General features: G+C 42.1%; 1 protein-coding gene across 1 annotated transcript in view; it reads right to left on the bottom strand.

Annotated features, from left to right (window-relative positions):
• CMIP (c-Maf inducing protein) overlaps positions 1–25,008 on the bottom strand; it is a 139,262-nt gene that overhangs the window by 57,892 nt on the left and 56,362 nt on the right. The window contains exon 2 of the mRNA XM_005432383.4: positions 7,078–7,203. Coding sequence (XP_005432440.4) covers positions 7,078–7,203 — 126 coding nt within the window. The remainder of the gene's footprint in view (positions 1–7,077; positions 7,204–25,008) is intronic.

Below are 25,008 nucleotides of genomic sequence, written 5' to 3'. Positions count from 1 at the left end.
AGCACTCCAGGATGACAGAAGAGCCATCAGGCTCTTGTTGGTGCTCATCCAGACAGCTGTCCAACCGATGGCCACTTGTGCACACACTGACTTACTCAAGCATACAGATTATTGTGCATAAAATTTCTGAAGTTTGGAGCAACAAGCACCAAAGTGTAAGCAGTGGAGGAAACTACAATTGATTTACAGGGGCCGCACACACACATTTACAGTTTTATCTGATGTGCATTCCTGGAGCCCAGCACTTCTGCACTGAAGTCATCACTTCCCGGGAACTGACAGCTACAGTTTTTCACTCTAGCTGAGGGCATAACCTACTATATTTATTCAGCTCTAGGGTACAATAAAGAGGAGAAAATGAGACACAAAAGACTTCAAAAGCAGGTTTTCCTTCGGCATGCTGACCACACAGGGTAAGTTTTTCTTACTCAGCCTTGCCCACACAGTGGGTCCAGTTTACACTGTTAATCTTACAGCTACCTTTCCAATTTTTAAAAAAAATATCAAACCTGGAAACATTTTGCCTGCCATTGTTACAAGTAGCCACTGAGACAGGAACGAAGTACAATGGAGATTTTATAACCTATCTACGTTAAACAACAGTTCGGGCCCCCTGCGTGGTTGGTGTGCTTAGAGGCTCCAATTCTGCTAAGAACTTTGTTCTCAAATGCAATGGCTTTAGCAGGGCTGTGGGTGGCACACAGTCCGACCGACTGGAGCTTCTTGCACAATCAAGATCTTCCGCTGTTTTTGCACAACCACAATGTAGTAGAAAAGTACTTTAGAAAACAGGACAATGTGGCAGTAAGACTCTTAGAAGGTGTAAGAAGACCGAAACTTCAAGCTTATTTATTATTATTCCAATGAGGAGGAAGAACATCTACTTTTAGAATGCCTGCTGTAGGTAGGACTTTATTTTAAAGACAAGTTGATCCTGGAACTATGTTTTGAAGGATTTTATATGCTAATTTTGGGGGTGTAAATGTTCAGTCAGAGTGGAAAAGACACCTAGGATCAGCTGCAGTACCACCCTTACTCGTAGGATTAATTTCATCAGCTTCAAAAAGACTGCTCACAGGAGGAAAACTGCATGAGAGATTAAATGCCTGCTTATGCAGCACTTTGGTCAACATGAGTAAATTTACATCTCTGCTCAGAAAAACAAGTATTTTTCTCGCAACCAAACTACTTCATTTCTTAGTCAATGAGTAGAAATACACTTTTTCATTAAAAGGTAGTGAACTTTTTAAAAGCAGATTTTCCTTTTGCTTGCAAAAATAGGAAACTGAACACTTGTTTCATGCCAGCATTAACAGCCCCTACAGTAATTTCCACCCAGGTGAGGAGGAGACAAAATCGGAACCTTGGTGCTGCTGAGAAACAGAACACCTGAAACTGCAAGAAACAGACCACTCTAGAAATGATGGCAAGACCTTTACCTAACGTCAACATTCACAGCACCACTGATACGGGCTACGTATGGCTACGGCAACAAGCATCAGCAGAAAATTTGTGATTTCCAGCACATCACACAGGCCAGGCTACTAAGTTCCTTTATGAGTAAGTTAACCCTTTTTACTGGCATGTGTGTTACTCGGAAGAATACAAGAACAGGCCTATCCACATAGCAAAAGCTCCCCAATTTTTCCTTACCACAGCATCCTTCACACATACTCTGCTAAGGGATTTTGCCAGCTGAAAAGATGTGGCAGTAAGTGGGAACTAACCACCCAGATTCTGTTTTTAACTCTTCCTGGTTTCATTCAGTGTTTCTCTTTCTCTCCCTCGCTTGCTTTCTGGTCAGCAGGATGGGGATTTGTTATGCTTTCCTCCAGCTGAGGCACATTCATTGCTGGGACTCACAACATATAGCAGGCTTTTCTGCACCAGTTCATTACCAGCCACAGAAGAGCAGAGCGGAGCGGCCGCAGGAAGGCGAACCCCCATGGCATGCACACTGCTGCCTCATGCAGACTGTACAAAACCTCTTCCTGATGCAAACCCCAGCGTTGCGCCTCCAGGACACAGGCAGACCTGCAAGTGAAACCCGCCACTCTTTGGGCTTAACCCAAGGTACAGACGGAGTTACTGGTAATTGATAGAAATGCCATTTTCCTCCTGAAAATATTCTGCATCTCTGCTGGATTCTGGTCCTTGCATGACCTCTCCACAGTGGCAACATTAGCTGGACTTGCACCGAAAACAAAAGCCAGGTTCTCCAAGGAGACTAAAATAAAACGTTACTAAAAAATCCAGTGGAAACATACACCGTGGGGACTCCCTGGCAAAAACAGCGTGCTCAAGCACCGAGCTGAACGTGTGACTGTTGTGCTTGTCAAGGCTTCCTGTTCTGTTTGTTTTTCCTCCTGACTACACTCGATCGCCAAGAAATGAATAAAACAACACTAGCGATAGGGATGGGACTGGCAGCTTTAAGGCATTTAGGACCCATCTGAAAGAAAGAAAACCACGTGAAAGCAGGCAGTACTGTCACGACTGAAATACCAAAGCCTTTTCCCCCGGACAATTCCTACATTTGGTTTTAAGCAGCTTGTGAAATTACACTCTGCGTTTTTTCCGATCTCCTTCAAAAGGTTCTTCCAGTTATTTCACCATCAATAGCAGCATCCTCTTCACAATCATCCGCACAACGACATAATCATACATTGTGCTTTACAAATGGAAAGAAGAGCAGAAGTTTAGCCCAGCTCAAGGAGGCCCAGCGATTACCCATACTAAACAGCTCACACTTCTTCAGAGGCTAAATTTAGCTCCCATTCCCCGGCCTGAAGAGCTGGTGGCCTACAAGGCAGCTACAGAAACACCTTCTTTCAACACCTGCTATCCCAATTGTAGGAAAGAAAAACAATCTGTGAGAGCTGATTGCTGCTCATTGGAAGGACCATGGACCACATCGTTTGGCAGGAGGAAAGAAAACACTTTGGCAGAAGGAGAGAAAACACAAGCCCCACACAAGTCTAGAAAACTGACTCCCAGAAACCCGACTGTCCCCAGCTCCCACAAGAGACGATGAGAATTCCCGAACACCGGGTGGTGAAACACGTCGGTGCTGAGACAGTTGTGCTTATACAACAAACACTGAGTGGGAAACACATGCACGAAGACGACTTTCCGATGCAATCCCAGGCCAGATTAAGCTGTTTGCTGCCTGAGAACCAAATCCTCCTCTGAAACCCAGGTAGACACGTCCTGTTAGGATGATCCAATTTCCTAAGGGGAGCTGCATCACCTCCGGCACACTTGTCAGATTTCATGTGTTAAAATAGGTTGGGATGGGTCAGTATTGCTATGGGAGGACATCAGGATGATGTAAGGAAAGGTAATGGCACTCTTCCTTCTCTGACTCATTCCTGTGCAGTAATAAGCCAGAAATAGACCTTGGTGACAGCAGACAGAGGGATGAGAACTTGAACATGGATTCGGACTCTCTCGTGCCATTTGTCACGCCTAGCACAGACAAATGCGCGAAGGACGCCCTGACACCACATGCTGACATCCTCCCACAAGGATTGCTGGAAATGAATTTCCATCTGAGGTAATTGCCAGTTGTTTGGAATTTGCTTCTGCTTCAGTGAAGCAGAAGTTGGAATTTAAAAATTTTCTGCACAATGAAAAATCAGGAAAGCCTGTGATTCAGAACTACTAAAATGCTTCACTTTTATGTCAAATCATGTCAGTACTATCCCATAATATCAAAGAATTTACAACACAGCATGTGCAAATTATATATCAAAATATAAAATTGAAATTAATGAGAAGTATGAAATATATCGGGGGGCAGACAAAACTGTTAATGTAAATAATTTTATGTATACAAACCTCATTTAGATCAAGTCTTTGGAAAAAAGAAAAGCGTACTTCAGAAGAAACAGTACTGGGAACATGTTTTGGACTAGTTTGACTTGTTCCACTATCACACACTTCCTGATGCCAGAGCTGGACATTACATCAGAGCACGCTGCCGCTCAGGCTAGCCAGGCAGAATGATTCCACAGAAGATCGGAAGTCTCAATTTCCCACATATAATGGGAAATACATAAATGTATCGAAGTCTCTCAGAAATATGAAAATAACTGAAGTACGCAAGGGCTAATTTCCCAGCATCTCCATTTCCCGGCACCTCAGTGAACTTGTCTTTTAGATACTCAAACTCTTTTTCACATATACTAGAGAATTCCTGCTGAACTCCACTACTTGATAAACCCAGGTTTTGCATCTTGATTTCTTAAGTATACTTAACAGAACTTTTAGTACTGTTCTGGATTTGTGAATACACATTACAACTGTAAAAGGGAAATCTATTTTTATACTCCCTCCAATCTGACCACATCTGATGAATCGAGACACTACCAAAGACCAAGTCATACTAAAAACATTTTTAAAGTTTGTATTTTCAATTATGTTGAAATTCCCATAGAGTTATAATGTAATCTGATCCAGTCTGCCCAGTCAGTCAGCAGTAAACATAACAGAAGCTCAGCTCACTCCACTTTATCAGTTCCTATGAGGTCACATAAAAACACCAATCTTTTCAAAGAAAACACAGAAGCATCCATGCTAAGAAGTTATTTTCTCACAAATGTAATTATTTGTGTGTTTGGTTTATTGGTTCATTTTCTTTTAAGAAAAATTGGCAGGCTGCTCCAGATTAAAGTCTTCATGCCCTGCTAATTTCCTATAAATTCAGCAGGGACCTGTGGGTTCAAACTTCATCTTGTTTCCTATTAAGCAGGCCTGTAAAGGCAGCTACCAGAAACTACAGAATAAAGACTCAGAAACAAAATTTGGAAAGGCAGATGTAACTACTCTAGCTGTTGAAACTGACATAAATATAAATGCTAGTACCACTAAGGAAGTACATGGAAAAAACAGAGGCAAAATTATCACCAGAAAAAAAAAAATCAAAATCATGTAATTTGACAAATTTATTTCTAATTAATTCAATTAACACATTAGGCAAGGAAGATTTCCTCAATAATAAGGATCCTAATCTAGCTGTTGAGAAACCATGGCTCGTCTTCCTGCCTTCCACAATGTCACGCACAGTAGAGGCTTTCCAAACCACCAGTACTTAGATGAACTCGCAGCAGCCTGTCTGAAATTCAGACTCCGCACACTCCCCAGTAATGCCTAAAACCAGTAAGTCACTTCGAGCCGCAGAAATTTGGTAAGCACCGAGCAGAGGCATGTACGTACGCTCCTGTGCTTCAAGGACGTGTGAAAGGACACACAAATGCCACCTATGCACCAGCAGAGTCCACAAAGTTAGATGTTCTCAGGTCAGCCCAAACTTACTTAGCTACACCATTCTCAGATTAAAATGGGGCAATAGCTGCAGCCCTGTTTTACAGGGCTGCAAACCCTCAGGATCACACCTGAAAGGGAAAAGTGAAAGGGAGCTCCAGAAATATACTTCGCCAAGGACGTATCCATGGACACCTCTAACCATTTCAGACTAAAACTTTATTTGCTGTGTTGAAAATCATCAAAACCTCATGATATTTTTATGACGTTCCAAAACCATCCCAAACCCCAAGCACAGGAACCATGTGACAGACCAAAGTCAACTACTGTGTCCTTGGCTGCCGCTAAGCCGCTCTGCCTATGGACAGACCCATCAGCCTGTCTGAAATTAAGGCAAAGGAGAGCTGGACCTAGCTGGACCTGGTATTAGAACGACCTGGTATCAGTCATACCGGCTTCCCAACTCACTCAGAGCCAGCTTTGACGTTCCCCATCACTACAGAAGTCTGTAGTATGGAAAACACGGCCCCGCTTGGCACCCAGCCTCGGCTTACTGAATGACACCACTCGCGTTATTTTTCTCATGCTCTGCAGGCAGAGCCATTTCAACAGAGCTTGAACTAAACCCTCCCTGGCTACAGATGGTACCCCGTACTTTGTGGCCCTACACGGCCTTCAGCAAACATTTCAACATTAAGAAATAATTAAATGCTGGACTGTGCACCATGGATCAGTGGAATGTGCACCACGATTCTCTTGGACAAATGATCCAGCAGACACGGTCATCACAGCCATTAGTGTGTCATTCAGTATGTTCCCATCTTCTCATCTGCTGGACTACATTTTGTGCTTAAGTGGTACAGTTAAAATAAGCGTGTGTGTACACACCCAGATACAGAAGCTCTATTATGGTCAATCCTTTGAAGCTGCTCATACTTTTTCAAGAAAAAAATAACCTTTTTTAATTTTTCATGAGTTACCCACCATTTAAACTAAGCTTAAATTGCTCACCCGGTCTATTTACAGTCCTACCTGCATGAAATGCATATACACAATAGTCATGGCTGTATATTCAACAGAAAAAGTAAATTGTCTTTGAAAAAATGTTGAGAACTACGGTAAGAGTCACCTGGAGTTCAAAACTCCTTGGGGACCAAGCAGCTGGGTTTTTGGTTACTTTTCTTTTCCAACTTCAAAGCGGCTCCAAAGCTCAGTGCTGTGGAGTGCTTTTCCATCACTAAAACTTGCAATGATCCAAGATGTCCTGCAAAGCCTCACAAGTGGATGAAGAAATCTGGAATAATGTAAATGCAGTGTCTTCTGTTTGAAAATAACACTTAAAAGAGAACTAGCATATGTAGATACCCATATAAATATACTGAAATCTTCCAGTGGGGATCAAATATCTTTTTTTAAAAGATATCAGTTCCAGTGCAAGTTACGGGCTTCGTAGATGAATTGAAGGATGATATTTTTAACTGGTTTCATGCACAAATAGGACTATATGTAAAAATGCAATTGTTCCAGGGCCACATCAATGTGCCTTTCCACAGAGCACTATTTTGATACACAAAATCAGGAAGAAGATTTAATCACTGTGGCCCAAAATTTCCATGCTGATCGTTGAACAACATGAAGAGCTTCAGAGCTATCACCCTGAGAAAATTTTCTGGTGGTTAGATAATTTGACAGCATTGATTTCTCTGTCATTTCTGAGTTCATCTAATTAAGATTTCATGCACAGCAAACAGAAGTTAAAAGGAGATCCATAGTAAGACAGAAAGAAAAATTGTATTTCTGTGTTTACTGTACCTGCAGTAAGACAGTACCCCCTGGGATTGTGAGCTGTAAACAGTACTTAGGGGCATTCTCCCAGGAGAGCAGTTGAACATCTTCAATAGCACTGTAGGAAATGGAGTTTTCCATGTACCCAGTTGGCTGCAAGAAAACAAAGGAGAGAGAAAAAAAATGTTTACTTACTCACCAGAATTTTCACAATTTCAAAGTAAGAACAGCACTATCAAAATTACTCTTGGTGTTGAAAATATCTGCAAAATCTGACTGGAAAGCAAAATTCCTATACAGGCCATTCAACAGAAAGATGCAATCCGGTCACCTTCATCCAACTTGTCCAAGCGTTAAGATCATTCACATAAAAACAAAACCAGGACAGACCTAGGTGCCTGAAATACAAAAATATCAAACTGCATTTGTTCTGGACCCAAAATCCATGGAATCTAATTTCAAGTTGAACCGAGCTATGAAGGGGTCCGGCTGGGCACATGCTGTCTATGTGTGAAGCAGCATCTCAATCATACAGACAGAACAGCCATGTACTGTAATAAGGTAGTTTACTCCACATGTTCTTGTCCTTCTCCCAGGCTGCAAGGCTGATCAAGCACATCATCAAAATCTAGGCCGCTACATCTGACAATGGTTCTTGGGGCTCCAAAGATTCAGCCCTTAGTTTTTAGAGTCAAGCAGAAGCAGAGCAACTAACCTACTCATCTCAGCCTATACATAAGAACTGGTTTCCTGCACAGATTGCTAATGCCCAGCTTAAAGTGAGAGTCACAATTAAGACACAAATAAGTAACTGTGTTTTGCAATTACATGTACAACATAACTTGACAGTAGCAAGGAAACAAACTTAAACATGAAACCCCTTATTAGCATCCCCACAATTCTTAGGCATTACAGAATTACCTCTAAGATCAGCTGAAATATAAATGTATATACACAAGCACATGTAAGATTATGTCCTAAACACAAGTAAATACACAGAGATATAGTTGTGTATCTATGGAGTATGCATACATATCCCGTACTTTATGCAAGTCTTCATGTTGTTTAAGTAATTTGAGTATTTAACAGAGGTCCTCAAAGATGTCATTTATTTCACTTTGCTATAGCATAAGCAAACTGAGCAGTATTGCTATGGTAGAGAAACTATTTTCATACAAAGATTATCAATCCCACCATATGGATAAACCCTTGGGTTGGCCATGTCTTGCAGGAGAATAGAGCTCGTTACGTTCATGAATTACTTTCTCACTATTACTGGTTTACACATAACTTAAACTTCTCAAACTTACTCCCACTGTGCCCAGTACATAAGTTATTTTTAACTGACAGTCTTGAAATGAAGAAGGCAAGGGAGAAACCACATCTATTTCAGGGTCAAACAGGGCCAGCTCTTAAAATCACAACACAGGATTCCTGGGGGCGAGTGTGAAATAAGCAAATTGCATTTGGAATGCCTCTACTTCTAATTGGTACAACTTTCTTCCATAAGTAGGTGGTGCATCTGGAAATCCTACTTTGAAGTTAGACACTTCGCATGTGTTCATAAGGCCAGAAACGTCATCTCCCAAAATGCAATGACAGCCCTGCCATCCACCTTTGCGGCTACAGAAAGTCAGTTCTTTCCAGCCAGAGAAGCCCAGCGAGCCAGGGAACTGAACTTCAGTAATGTTTGTTGTGGCAGCGTTCATTTTACACTAGCCCTCACCGCAAACAATTTTTGCTGTCTCTTTAACGAAAACCTTGTTATGCAGGAAGCACGATAAACTTCTGCTTATTCATTTACCCACAATATTGTTCTACACTAGTGACTGGAATCCCAGTGGCTTAACGCTGATACTGTACGTCACGCACTGCCTACTGGAGAGTAATTATCTCATTCTCACAGGAAGCCAAAGGCCCAAGATCCGTCGGTAATCAGCATTACAACACCCAGGGAAAAATAAGAAAACAGCCAGCATCAAATCTAGTATGCTCAGGAGTCAAAGTTATCAAACACATGCTCCGAAAGACTGGAGAAGGGAGAAATCCAGAACCAGCCAACACAAATATAAAATGAAATGAATCAAAGCAATTTAAATTTCTCTCTTAAGAAGGTGCTGACTACCCTTAATACCCTCCATTAACTTCAAAGAGGATTTGAAGAATTCTCACAGAATCTGTTCCCAAGAGAAACCTCTTCTATACCTTACACCATCCATTTAAACAGCATTAAAGACAACTGATCCAGTTCAACCACAGCTCCGTAGCCATCCACAAGTGATTTCATCCCAGGCATAAACCTCTTCTCACAGGACAGTCCTTTTCATTACGGACAATGGAGGAACACGGAGTTCTGCAGTTTGCAAAGCATGGGAAGACTACCTAAACCATAACATGGAATTACACAGATGGCTCATCCCTCCAAATGAAAGCATTATGCCAATGAGGTGGTTTATATAGCACTCGTATGATCCCACTTCCATACACTGTACCTAGCTATCAAACACAAAACTTTACTATAGCTGTTTGCTACCTTACTCAAAAACCGAAGATCCCAAATCTACTTTAATCCCTATAAGCAACGCCATATGCATTGTTTCCATTTTCATTAAAAATACCACGTTCTAGGAAGTGAAATACCTTCAGTTCTCCAAAACGCTAGCTAGAGGCAGCCTCATCTCTGCACTGCAATCAAGAGTCTAAATCAAAGTGATTTATCAGTGCGTAGAGCTCCTTGAAATTGTGCTTCTAGATGCTGCCAAACACCGAAGACGACGCTCCCACATCAGGGCTGTACAGAAATGCCCTGAAGCAGCACGGAAACAGAGCTGTCCTTGGATTCCCAGAGCTCCCAGGGCCTCGGTGCTCCTCACAGGGAGACCATGGCACCAAGGAGGTGAAGGTCAGCCCCACACAAAGGTGTCTTTTCCCTAATCCCTGTGCACACACAGATGCAAGCCCAGAGCGGTGTTCCCCGCTTGTGTTTTCTCAAGACCAAGCACAGTTCAGCCGTTTATCAGGAAATGGCCTGAGGTAAAACCACAGCCTGAGTCACTGGTTCCTTTTAAAACATAGGCTGTTTTGACATTCAGGTATGCCAACGTCAATCACGGTGAATCACTGTGGTCAACAAATAAGCAGTGCAAGTGTTGCATGTTCTCATGTTCCAGCTGGTCTGGCTTGCACACACCCCCAGAAGCTGCATCCGCACCCCCAGGTCGCTCCATGGGAAATTCAAATTAGAACAGCACGCAAGACCAGAAATATGGATTCAGGGATCTGAAAACACCTAAACTGAGACAGATCTTCAGTGGGTCACCAGGAAGCATCTGGCACCAACACTAATCTTAAGCAGCATTCCCACCTCCATCCGCCCACTTGGCCTCTGCCCATACAAATATCTGTCTGGCTGTGGCGTCAGGCAGCTGAGGGAACCCACCCAGCTTTTGCCAGATTACTTTTTAGCTCCTTCAGTCCCGTTTCTAACATGAAACAGAAGCTGGTATGTTAACAGAACTTAGGGGACACCGCATCATGGGGAAGGGAGTGGGCAGCAAGGATCTGAATATTCCAGTCTAATTACAGGTGGGAGACAATCTAAAGCCACAGCACCTCTGAGCAGGAATACATCAAGTTCAGTTGAAAATGCCTGTATTTAAGAAAACAATAATTCTTATTTTTATAGCTGTCATTTTTGAAAGGAGATTTGCATTTCTTGGCAAAGTCTGAAATCTATCAAATGAAGCAAGATAACACACTTTTCACGTTCACTCTACAAAATTAATCCCGACTGAAGACACTCTGGCCAGATAATCTCCATATGTCAGCTTACAGATTTACAGTTACAGTTTTAACTTCTGGCTGTTTGCTGTTGAACATGCTCTGAAGAACCGTAAGAGACTCATAAATGAAACCGAAATTTATTACAACAAACAAAAATCTCAAGTTAAGGAAACATTTTTCTCTTCACATTAGCCTTTAGCCTCCCAACGAAACATGTAACTTCTCCATTGGGAAATCAGGTATGTTTTAACCCCAGTGAGAACTTCATCTTTTTTCAGTTCCATAAAGATTTATTAATCATACAGCTTTGAAACAACTTTGCACCAGAATAGCCACACACCAAAACCTACTATAAATCAAATCTCAGGGGAATCCAGTGCTCCCAAATCTGGAAGAACATGTAGGCTCACGCATAAGGGTAGTTTTCTCTTAGCATTTCTGGGAAAAGTTGGCAGCAGCAGACTACTCAATAATGCAAAAATCTGCCCACTTGTTTCCATGGGAAATCCTACAAGGCAAAGAATAAACATGACGTCCATTGTTAACACGAAGCTTGTATGCACTTACTCATATAATAAAGTACTAAATCTTCAGCTGCATATTTTCCAAAGAAAGCATCTAGAAAAGATGAATTCTACGAATAGAGATGGTTATTTGCATTAAAACATATTTAGACTGACAACTCCCACCAACACAACAACAATGAATTACAACAATGAAATACTACAGATGGTAGGGGGACACAGGGCTGTTCCAGACCCTTGCTCTTCCACTGCCAGGTGCTTATTTCTCTCTTGGCTGCTGTTTAAGAGTGAGCCATGCTGCTATAGCCCAGAATGATGAGCATACTGTACTACATGTATGTTTTCCATACTCAAATAAGATTCAGTCCTGCTGAAAAACATGTAGCAAGGGTTGATTGTTCTCAAAACTTTCATGGGCGTGGAGACTATTCAGTCAGCACACTGAAGGGTAATGGACTCTGAAACTGCTGAAAACAATGGATGGTTTGAAATAAATCTCTGTTAGGAGACATCCATGGCTCCAGAGAACGTCCCAGCAAAGTAGCTACTTCAGATAACAGCAATTAACATCTTTGTTCATTAACTGTATAACCTATCAGAAGACATTTATCAAGTTAAGCAATTAGTAGTACTATGCCATAATATGCAGCACAGTACAATTTGTCTCACTCTTGATACAGAAGAATTTACTGCCATGCTCACTTGTCATAATGACATGAAAGAGTTTAAAGTCAATGTTAATCTCACAGAGATTAACATGATAAGAAAACAGGCAGAAAGGCTAACAGTGGGGAGACACCCAGCTCTTTCCCAAGGCTGCACAAAGGAATTTGAGTTTCCTTGGAACAACATTCTCATCTAATCCATCACACTTCCCGGACTCCCAGCCTGCCCGTCATCACCATTCCCCTCCCACTCCTCCCAGTAAGTAGGGGGTTTCACATGTTGGACCGTAAGAAAAGATCTCACTTGCTCTGTGCACTGGGAGTAGGACTACACTGGGCGAAGCGGGTGCTTAATCTAGGGAGCCGTGGGGAAGGGATCTCTCCATGGGGCCAATCTAAATCACTTCTGCTTGGAGCTGCTTTGCTCCCAAGTCTGGTAGCGATGCTTGGTGGGGCTTTGTCTGGTTTTGGTGTTTTTTGATAGATGGAAACAAATTTGGACACTGTGGCCCAAATCTTCAGTGAGGCTCTACCCATCCACCTCAGTTGAAGCCTAAGGTGTACTGGTGCGTAATTAATTATAGGAGAAAGGGGGAAGGGTTTTCCTACAGCATTTATTTGTGTGTGGCTGCGTGTAAAAGCATCCATGTGTGTATGTGTGTGTGCGTGTACACACACCCCGTCTGTCTTTACACCTACACAGAGACAAAAGACAGCAGAAATATATCCCGTATTTCTCTACACAAAAACACAGCAGAAAACCTCGGAAAACCGATACAAATGTAAGAGCTGCCAGGAAGAAACAGATTACTCCAGACTGTGCAGAAAAAAAATAAGCCACCCAATCTGCAGTGGGGCTGAAGTATCAGTTCTGTTCAGCTACAGAAAATGGTCAGGGCAAAACTGTTCATCAAAGTGCTGTCAAGGAAAAAACTGGTCTCAACATGAAGACAGACGAGCTACAAAACCTGCAAAATAGGTGCAGACACCAGCAGAGGGAAGAACTTCTAATTAAGTCAGACCTGAAATAAGTTTAAAGCACAGAACAGAAGCTCATCATTAAGAAGAAGGGAAAATAAGGTCCTATTATGGGATGTGTGCCATGACAGGAGAGTCAAATAAGCAGGAAAAAATCATTATGTTAGCTAAAATGCATATACTTTTTTTTCAAATAGGAGATCCTTTTATTGTCAAACCCAGCTGAAGGAGGGCTTCTGAGTGTTCCGTTTATTCTACTAACAGAACTATCTGAATTTCTGTGAGTAAAATAAGACACAGATCTTGAAGGCTTTCTAAAGATGCCCACCATCAAGATGACCCTGTGTAAGCAGCCCAGAAGAAATCAACTGGCTAGCTCAGCGTGACAAAGGGAATTCCACTGGGACTACCAGTAGCACTGGATGCTTAATCGGCCGAAGGCTGACCACAGCTTGCCACTGAGATGGTGGCCAAATCCGCCATCAGCTCATTGCCCACAGGCAGAAAGGCTGCTCCCAGGCCAGTGATGGGGAGCAGGAAGGGGGGGGGGAGCTGTGTTTGACACCACCAACCAGACACAGCGAGACTTTCACAGGCACCAGCCCGACTTCCCTGCCAGGTGGAGTGCCCCTGCTTGGAGCAGCAATTCTCCAGGTGTGTGCTGCAACCTGTAACCCCTCCCGATGAATGCAGGGAACCTGAAGAATTACTATCCCTCACTTACCAACCTAGAAGATAAAAAAATCTCAGTTAGGGTTGTAGCTGCATCACGCTCTTGATCATGCCGTAGGTGTCATAAGAAGCCTGACAGATGTGGGAAGAGAACTCAGACTTCCTGACTCCAACCATGTGAATAAGCTCCAAATGCATCCTCCTCCTCCTCCAAAACTGTACAACCAATTCATGAGAAGGACCATTCCTCAGCAGGGTTCATGTTCGCTATCCCTTTGCATTTATCACTGCACTCCACGACATCTCTCCTGGGGAGGAAATACTCGATAATCCTGATGAGTAGGTTATTTATCCACCTTCCTTGAAATTACTTCAGGAAGGAAGGAACACCACCAGCCAAAAATACAGCAGGTACACACCTTCTCACAGAAGCAGCAGTAAGTAAAAAAGAAAGAGCAGCAGAGACTTATTGCAGAAGACTACACACACACGTACTTCTGTAAAACAACTGTTAGAGGAACACTGGAAAATCCCTAACTCTTGCCCAGAACATGAAACATCTAGTGACTGCTAAACAGATCTTTACTAAATCACTATAGCAACAATGATGTGACCAAAACCAAAACAGCATCCACAAACCGTTCTTGAATCAAGGCTGCTCTCTATTTTCAATTCTCGTTTAATAAATCAGCCATGTCTCATGCCATGAAATGTATCAAATGCTGATAAACCAGAGGGAAGAGAAAGGGTCGCATGTAAGGATTTCAGACCAAGCCAGACACAACGTATGCCATGCTAAAATGCCACCTTTTAATGACTACTTTAAGCAGGGGTAGCCCTCAGAGTTGGAAATGAAAGATCATCAGCTGATGTAAAGTACAAAGTTGGCACCTGGAAAATAATCAGTCTGTTAACTGGGAATGTGGCCAAATTGACATGTACTACAAACAGGAGATCTCTGTTAAGTTGTGTTTTTCAGAACTTATTAGGTAATTGCAATAGCATGTTTCTATTGCATATTGTCCTTGCACTTACAGTGGTTTTTACTTCTGGTTTACAGATCCCCAAAGGCCTGCTGTTCATTATCTCTAGCAGGTCAACAAAAAGCGAAGGAGGAAACCACATTTGTTATCAGTAGGGTCACAGCCACTGTGCAAGGATCTGCACCTCCCATGGACAATTCTAGGGTTTTACAAACCAAAAAGGCTGAAGACAGCTGCAAGGGAAGCGATACATTCACCTCTGCCACCTGTGCGTATGAAGTCTAACCTGAAAACCTATCCAAGAATGAAATACCGAATTGGTAAGAAGCTGAGCTATCCAGGATCCCATGTCCCACTAGAAATACAGAATTTGACTCACAGACTCCACAATCCTGACAGTTCTAAATGCGCATCCCAGTTCATTTCTTACAATTTATTCACAAGATCTAGACATTAAATTGTTGCAAAACTAAACATAGCATAAATATGCTATATATTAAATTCTTGTTCTTTGTTTAAAAAAGCATTCTCCAACACTACTTATCACATCCATGCCTTTTATCTGTAGAGCCATGAAACCCATAGACACTGTAATCGTCAAATGGTTTCCGTTAACAGTTTTTTTTTCCTTTTCTTTTGAATGCTCTTTTAACCCTGCAATCCCCAGGATGCCCCATCCAACCTGATGGATGATGTTCATCAGATGTTCATCCATCTGATGAACAACTACAGGACAGGGAGTGCAGTAGCCCAACTGCACTCCCGAATTCCCAATAGGGAATGCTCTGTTCTGATCTATTCTGGAGAAAAGATGAGCATGTCTTGAGCTCTCAGCAAAATATGAATACAGCTCTCTGCTGTACATTAGATAAGAAAAGGGCATGTAGCAATGCCTTCAAAAACAGCTACAGATACTTCATTAATGACGGATCTCCCTAGACTCTTACTGTTATGGGGGTGGGGGAGGGACAACACGGACCCAAAACAAAACAGGGACCCCCTGAGGATGAGTCACAGCCACTTGAAATCACCTTCTGCTACAGGAAGAGGTAGGAAAACATGTTTAAAGTGCCAGTGTTCTGTTTCACACATCTTACTTTCCACAACAATTTGGACGGTCCTACCTACTTTCAAGTGAGATCCCACTGTCACGTCTGCAGCAGTGATTTCACCTGGATTTTGTGTTTCTCTCAGCGTTACAGAATGACACCCTGACACTAACAGAAAGTGTCCTTTTCTTCTCTTCAGCAGGAAGTCTTCTGTGAAATTGTGTTTGCACACTCCTGGCCCCACCCATAACCTTCTCCACTGTTGGTCTTCCTCATTGTTTAATGACTGACTGACTGTTTGCACTGGAAGGGAGTGTTGCTGTTTAAATAGAGGGTAACTGAAATATGTGCGATACCTCCATGGCAGGGAGATGGTGAGGGAATGGAGAAGGAGAGGGCAACTGCAATGAAATATCGGAGTAAATATTTGAGAAAAGTGTCAGTTGACTGGTAAACGCATAATGGAGAGGACACAGAGCACCAGTAAAGAACCTAAATTACACCTCTGTAAGCTCCCTTACTATGAAAAAGGGCACAACAAAGTATTTAAAGTAACACTTTTGTTTTGGTTTAAAATAAATAAATTAGTTAAATATTTAGCTAAAATCGTAACAGCATTGTGGCTCATGGAGAATGAAGTGGCACGAAACTGGCATACCCAACTAGCAAACCTTTCGTTTCCATATTGTTTCAATACATTTATTAGTGTAGCAAGTTACTTCTCAAGATAGCTAGCTAAATAAGAATGCCTCAAGTGAAGCATGAGCACTTGCTTATGAAAGGTGTTGTTATCATCATCTCAACAGACACACTTTGAAAAGCAGAACAAAGACTAAACCTACAATCACACTCTGTGAAACTGGCACACACTTTTATCTGGGTGGCTCCTGAAAGGCTGGAGAAGAATTCCAAGGAATTGCAATAGTCCCCCCAGGGATCCCATTGCATGCAGCTCCAAATACATGTGTTTCCAGAAAAGTCTTGTTTATCAGACACTAATGCATCACGCACTGCTCTTCTCTCTCACACAGTTCTTTGGAAAACTAAACTGCCTTAGTCCTCCAATAGTATTTTATGTTCCAGCTGGATGATTCAGCCCTCAACAAGGCACACTCATTTCCTCTGTATCCTCCAATACAGGGCTCACACACAGGCAGAGAAACAGAGGTACACGTTTCAGGAGTCCAGGCAGGGGCCCATGAAACACAACACACCAGACTATGCAGATGTGTCTCTAGGTGATACGATTTTGGAAAAAACCCTACTACTCACTCAGCCAGCAGCTAGTGATACACATCTGAAGGTGAGAAACAACGCAAGTGCTTTCTAGGCTGTGGGAAATAGCACACGGTTTTCTGAATTTCCTCTGCCTATTTACGTGGCCTTAGTCATATTCGCAGACCATGAAGATGGCCACAATGCTACTGCTTAAAGCAAAAAATTATGTAGTACACCACCTATCAACACAGAGATGGTTTATACAATGTTGCTTGAGAGTTCTGCTTTCAGTGAAAAAACATCCTCCCAACAAAGCGGCTTTGCCTACTAGACTAGGCTGAATCCCCTCCTCCTTTGCAGTTTCGTAACAAAATTTGCTTTAAAATAATTCCAGCCTTTTAGACAAGCTATACCTTCAGGCTGTGTCAGCACAATGGCTGCAGGTTTCACTCCCACCCTTGGCAATTATGTTTTGGCTTTCATTGTAAATCATTCATTTACATTGTAGTCAAGTCAGCTTTCCTGTGCATAATTCTGCAGCAACATCCTTGCTCGCTGTCAACATTATTTTATTTATTTATTTACTATCTCTAAAGGAAATGGTTCATATCTATAAAACCTTAAATACTGCAAACACAACTTCGTAAACTGAGTTTTCCACTCAGGGAGGAAAGGGCGAGGAAGCATACCATTTCAGAGCTTTGACGTCAACAAGCAAACAGTTATTACTATTAGTCCAAGAAAGTTCTACCAAAGAGATCTGAATAGTCTTCAGCAAGCTGTTCACCCGAAGTTAAGCTAGCCACAGATCTTCCAGCACAAAGCCATCAGAAAGCCAGTAATACCAAAGCACATTAACATTTAATGGTAAATCCGAACGCAAACCACCATGGATCTACAACTACCACTGAATGTTATGACATGGACTCCAGACACTGATGAAAACACGAGTTGCTTCCCATCTATGGCACTGTGGTTTTAGCAGAATACAAAAGCTTCCAAATTAGATGTATGTTTGAACTCTGTACCTGAATACACATCATCAGTTTTGCCCACTTCTGCTTGCATCAGCTTTACCCGAGGCAGGATAGGAAAAAAGGATAAGGAGGGTTCCTGTCCCCCTCTATGTAATTAAAATCCACAAATACCACCATGTCACTGTATGACACCACTGCTGCCCAGCACATAATCATAATGGGGACTGAGGAGAAGTCCTGCTCCCTCTAATCCGTAAGCCAGGCTCCCTCCAGCTAAGGGACTGTAACACAGCTCCCTCCGCATCACACACCTATCCCACTTCCCTAACAGCACAGCATCAGTGACACAACAAGCCAGCCAGTGACACTGATCATGGATCTTTTCTCATATTTCAGTTCCATAACGTTTTATTTGATAAACTCAACTCTCACTAAACATGGCTGAGCAAAAGATATATACAAACTTTACGGTTCACATCTGCTTTCTTCCTTCTAATTGCTTTGATAACATGTTACTACACCATTAACAGAATCTCATGGCGCTACTATGCCTGGAACAACAGAGAAAAATCTGTCTTACCCAAAAAAAAAACCCCAGCCGGAGCAGAATTAGTAGGAAGGGCTGCGCATCAAGAATATAACAGACTTTATTTTCCTCTTACATATTCCTAGACAAGATTTAAAGAAGAATGCTTAATATAGAGATTGTTTATCAATCATTTCCCCAGACACAAAGAAACAAGTTAAATATAAAGCACCTTAAAATAAGGCACAGCAGCATCCATGTTAACCTCTGGAAAAGGCCCATGTGATCAGCCAGCTTCAACTAGATGTTATCAAGGCATTTTAGGGAAGTATTATTATTGGAAAGGAAATATAAAGCTTGCATAATAAAGTAACCTCTGCTGCCTTCTCTAGCCTGCATCCTGCTGAGAAAGATCTTTTTGCTTTGTTTCTGAAAAATATACATATTTAAATATATATATCTTTGAATTCCGATCAGATTCTATTCTTGTTTCCTTACAACGTAACTTACCAGCTCTTACTGGAAATGAGTAAAACAGAAACCAAAAGCAAAATCAATCCTGTAAACACTGTAGCAGATTATTTCCAAGTACTCCAACATTTTGCAAGATTTTGGATCACTAAACCCAATTCAAAAGTTCAGAGAACGACTCAGAAATATGCTTCTCTGCTTCAGATTTAAGTTCAGAACCTTAGCTTTGAATCTTGTTCTTCACAAAACAAACAAAAAAAATCAGATTCAGATCCAAAGTACTGATATAAAATTTCAGTTTGACCCACAACCTAACACCTCCGCAGCCAATCTTAATAATTTTCTGCCAATAGCTCTCTCAAAGTACAGATCAAAGGCTTTTCTGTACATTCAGAGTCATTCCTGTGATGCAAGGATGAGACATGAAGAAGGAGCGTCATATTTTCAAAGGTGCAATTGCCTATAGAGTATCTCGTGCATATCAGCATTACAAGCTCAGCCACAAATGCCAGTGCCAGACAAACCACACCTCTGAAATTCTTGTCTTGTCTCCCGTTTTCTTTTTATCTCATCTAAGCACACTGTCTCTACACGCCCAGTTACAGGGAAGATATACCTAGTCCTCAGCCCCCCTATTATTCTATTTTTATTAATATTTTATTAATATTTTCAGTTACTTTCCAGTATATCATTCATTCGTGAGGTTATTACACAGAGCTGGAAACACAGTGTTCCAGCCTGCTGCTGTGACCCCTGCAAGAGGCAGCAATGCAGCAGTAATGCCTCAATGGCAGCAGATGTACTGTAGATGTCACTGAATTCTAACAGCACCTCTTAAAACACAGCCCACACATGTAACCCTGGCAGTAATCTAGCGTTAAGACTAAATACACTGTTGTCAGTCTAGGAGTATTATATCCAAGTAGATACACGGCAGCAGATGCACGCAAGATTCGACAACCTTGCATAGAGTGTACCGTCTTCGGGATGGATACAATCATGATACTTTCAGGAAAAAAGGCTGCATCATGAAGTACCAAATTGGTTATTTCAGCGGCCCCACTAGGCTTTACTCATACAAAGAATGTGAGACACAACTCCGTCCTTCAGTAACTAAGAGCAGCTTGAACAAGTCATTAGGAAAACTGTTTGTGCACTTCATTAGAAACCCAAATCCTGCAGACTCATTTTGAGACAAGCAACCAGTGATTGTAACAACCTTCATCACATGAGTAAAGAACTGAGACTCAACCTCTGAAGTTGTCATCTGTTCCCTCACACTTTCATGAACAGAATGAAAAGCTAGCAAACTGCAAATTGCAAGTCAATGCAAAACTCACTGGATGAGGTTTTGAAGACGTCAGACTAGACAATCACAATGTTTCTTCTCAGGCGTTAAAAACTACGGTCCTTGACTAATGCTGCACCCATTCTGTTTTCCTAGCAGGAAAAAAATAATCATGCTAGGACAAAGAAGAATGGCAACTGTATTGTCCTTCCTGGGAACTAAGTACCACAGGCTCTCAACACTGCCATGACAAATACACAGAGCTATTGACAAGGCATGTTAGGAGAACTGTCCATCAGCCTTACCAAACACAAAAGCATAAATAGCCATGTCAGACCATTAAAATGTTGGATGAGAAGAGCTGAAGATGACACTTTTAGTACCAAAACAGCAGTGTTTAAGGCATACACACACAAAATAAATCATACATTTCACTAGTAGCTGCAGGATGAATGCCACCCTTGACTTTGTTGGTCCTCTTAACATCAGTCAAACCTGTTCTGAGTATCCTGATGCAGTTCACAGGTGCTGAAAGTCCAGGGAGAAAAAGAAAACCCACAGTGACTGAAGCTTCATGGAATTTATTTTTTCCCTAATAACCTACATCACACAGTTGCTCTCCACAATACCTAATTAAAATGCCTTTGAAATGACAATTTTACAGGAATCTTGGATGCAAGTTATCAGACCATTCCCAGAGATGACACCAGCCGCTACCCATGTCAGACACAGATGATCAGCAGTTTCTACAGCATTATACTTGAGATTCGAACTCCCCGAGATCTTAGTCATCTCATGAACCATTTTAACCAGTGACATTCATTAATATACACTGACATTATCTGAAGACAGAAAGCTCAACCATCAGCACAGCTTTAAGAAGACTGAGACTGAACCAGGCTGAGGATGGAGATGACTCAGGTGATGCTCTATGTGACTAATCAGAGGCTGACACTTTTGTCTTGAGATGTAACCAAATGTAACGCTCTACACAAAGGAAAGCATCAAAGGTGTGAACTCAGACTACAGACAGAATTCAAGAGGCTAAAAGACATCCCTCTGAGTTATGTAAATACAAAAACAGAGTAAATCCAGTAGAGTCACATGCAAATGCATTATGAAAAATATGAAGTGCACACCCCTGTGTCTTCTTTTTTCTCCTGAATGGCCCCAAAATGCTCTAGGGATATCGTTTAAACCATACATGAAACCTGAGAATTTAATTAGATGACGTGAGTCTTCGTTTCCCCGATTCCCATGAGCAATCAAATCAAGCACAGGAAAATCCAGCCCCCAGTGAATCAGATGCCAAGACCCAAATCCAGGTGCCCTGGTTTCTGTACTGTGTTCCAGTCCTGGCATTTCACCGTGTCGCCAGAACCAAGCCTAGCTAAATCACTGCCCAGGAAACAGACATTCATGTGGCAAAAGCTGCACTTTTGATCCAGGCAGGCTCACGCACATCTGGCTATCATCCAGCGCTACCCAGGTACAGCCTCCTCTGTGCTCAAGTTTTGATCCTAACAGAAAAATCTGATAGTGAGATCAAGTGGGTTTTAGTAAAATTTAAACTGGGGTTTACAGAACTGGCAAAAAGCAGCAATAGTAGAAGTCACCACTCCCAACAGTTAACAGGAGTCCGGTCCTCTCCCCAGAACCCAGATTCACTGGAGTGCCTGAGACAAAACTAACTCCACGCTAAAGAAAATTCTTAGAAATACCCCATGAAATATTAGAGGTGTTTCTTATAAGTTTTATGGTGGTGTTTTGGTTTGCTTTTTAATGTTAACCGGTGCTGTATAATGCACCGGAGACCCAAAGCTAATGGCAGTCCCAGCTGAGGAGACACACTCACTCTGCTGCTCTCACCAAGATTCTGCAGTTCACAAAATACAAAACCTTACCAAGCGAACCCGTCAGTTTTTACAAGTCTCTTCTTTCACTACATTTACCTCCAACAATATTTAGAGATTAGTTTAGCACCACCCATCAGAAATGGTAAATGCAGAGACTGAAAAAAATGCAAAAACTCCACTCAAATAAAAGATTTGTCATTATATTCTTTTTTCTAGCAACAAACACCTCCAGCAAACAGAAGAGTAAATTTGCATACCCAGTGGGACTGATCAGAAATTATATCTTCTCAGATACTGGCAAGAATTCATCAAAAACATGCAATAATACCTCTTCTATCAGAAGAAGGTAATCTAGGACAACTTTCTACGGCCACTGTTCAAACAGAAGCCTTAAATTCCTGCACAGGGCAAGAACACAAAAACTGAAACCGCTGATCTGGCAAACCTAATGGCAGGTCTTTTGTGCTCTCATTCTACCATGCTGCACTTCATAACTCGTGCATAACTCGTACTCACAGAAAAACGAAGAGCAAAACCACCATATGGTGACAAGGAGCACAATTGAAAGTAGTGCCTTGCTAGATGTTTTAATCCTCTTCAGTTAAAACAGTGTGTTTGTATTATGCTAAATAACAAATCATGTGTCTGCAGAATCAGGCTCCCTTTTCAATTACGAGTTAATTATTTCAATACTGCAAAACAGAAAACCCAAGTCATCTTTCCTGCTCCACTCAACTTCTTTATAAATTATTCGCAAAAAGCAAATGAGATTTCTCATTCCAGTTGTATTCCAACATGATCAAGACTTACTCCTTACAGCTCAGAACCTGTAGCACTCTTTCATTTTAGGGACTATTAGAAATAAAAGGATGCCAATATTCTACCTGGCAGTGAAGCAAGCCTTTGAAGTTTGATGTCTACAATGTCAAAAGACAAGTAACTACAGAACTTAATTTGTGCAGATGAACAACTGTTTAAAAATCAGCATGGAAAATTTCAGAAACACCCAGTCAGGATCTGGGCTCTCTGAATGTATTCCAGTAAACGCTTCCACTTCTACCCAGAACGTGCCTGTACACAAGGGTGTGAGTGTGAGATACTGACCTTAAACACACATGAGGGGAGTTTAACATCCACTCTCTACATGCTTAAAAAGAACAGGGGGGAAAAAGCATAGCATACTTTTCAGATCTCACTGTACGTTTTTGGACAGTCTTTCTGAACGCTCGCTTCTTAAGCACGGGTTTGCTGTGCTTGGCAGTCACTTTTGTGTCTTTTGCAACACTGCGCACACACAAATGGCCTGTGGTTTCACGCTTTGCTTCCCATTTAAAACTAACACTTAAACAGTAGCTTTATTTTTGTTAAATAAAAGCTTTCTTTTCTGATTTCTGAGATCTATTTCTCTTTTTCAACTTGAAGGGAAAATAATTTTATTACAATTGACACCGATCATTCTTAGCAGTATTTTGTCTTTACCACTTTGATTTCCTAACTCTCATTCGTGTTATTCCTCAACTTTTTGTGCTGTGTTCCACAAAAGCAATGACAGCAGGTAGCATAATGTTGACTTTTGGACAGTAAGCTCTGATGAAAAATACATTTAGTTTTTAAGACTCTGAACTGCAGAGAAAATTAGGTAAAGAATAGGTAACACAAAAAAGAACCACTTTTTTCACAAATGCTTATGTTGAGAGGGAAAAAAAAGAAGCCAGGTAATTTCTATACATGGCTGCAATCCATCACCTCCTGAAGGCAAAGTGGATTTTTTTCATTATTTAACTTAATATCAGACGAAGCCTGTATGGTTGACAACCTGGGTCCGGACAAGAGACCCCTCGTGTTTCCTCTGGGTTGTTAACAGCAGCTCTCTGTGCATTCAGCTTCTGCCCTCCTCAGCAAGCCCAGGTGCTGGCGAGCCCCCCAGCCCCAGGTACCACCACACAGCACTGCAGAAACAGCCTCAGCCACACACCGCCGACTCGGTCCAGCGCTCAGCCCCAAAGGCAAGCCCCCCAACATTTCGCACACCCACCAAGCCTCCCCACACCAGCACTATCAGCTCCTCGCACCAACAGAACAGCCAACAAGGGTGGAGGGGGGACTTTGTATTTACTATTCCGTATCAGTGTTGCGATGCGCAACTTTTGAAGCCGTTTCTTTGCCGTGACGTGCTCTGCCTTCCCACCGCAGATTATGAAACCGCTTCCAACCAAAGCGCTTCCTCCCTCACACGGCCTTCCAGGACCAGCGAGGGGAGAGCGGAACCCTGCAGCTATCACTCCCTAATTGCTTCAGCAGAAGCTGAAAGACGTCAGTGGCTGGACTTTCTGCTCCTTATTCCCTGAAAAAGCACAGAAAAATCTGCAGAGAGCGAGCCTCTGATTTCAGGTTTGGTGTTAACAGCAGCCTGGTCTTTGGCCAGCCATGCAAATAAGATAAAGACTGGCCTTGCATGCAGCAAGCGGTGCTGCCTGCGCGGGGCTCACCAAGGGTTACTCCAGCAAGCGTGGTGTCAGCGAAGGTACCCAGAGTGCTACTGTCATCTCACAAACATCTGCAGCTAAACACATCCCAGAGGGAGAGGCAGATCTTTCAAACAAGCAAACCTGAAAAATCAGAAGCGTTTTAATTGCATGACAACGGAGAGGAGCCCATCAGCTGCTAAGTCTGAGCAGCATGTTACTACATTTCGGGCAGCTTTGCCCCAGCTTCCAGCAATCTGTCCTGCTGATTTTAACAGGTTGCTTTTACTTTTAAGGCTCCTGCGGGTCTCTAGGTTTCATACACCTTCCTTTAGGCTGTGCCTTAGACTGTATCACCAGCTACCTGCAGGCTTTCTTGCTTAGCTCATTTTGAAACATCTCAGACTCGGCATCTGCCTTCTCTCTTCAGAGAGTTACTTTTATTCTCAGCCAAAGGAAACAGAGTATGTCCAATACAAAAACTAAATGACCCAAACCCATTT

Source organism: Falco cherrug, chromosome 14 (genome assembly GCF_023634085.1).
Source record: "Falco cherrug isolate bFalChe1 chromosome 14, bFalChe1.pri, whole genome shotgun sequence".
Classification (NCBI taxonomy): Eukaryota; Metazoa; Chordata; class Aves; order Falconiformes; family Falconidae; genus Falco; species Falco cherrug.
The sequence above is the reverse complement of the archived record's forward strand: the minus strand, read 5'-3'. Positions and strand labels throughout refer to the sequence as shown.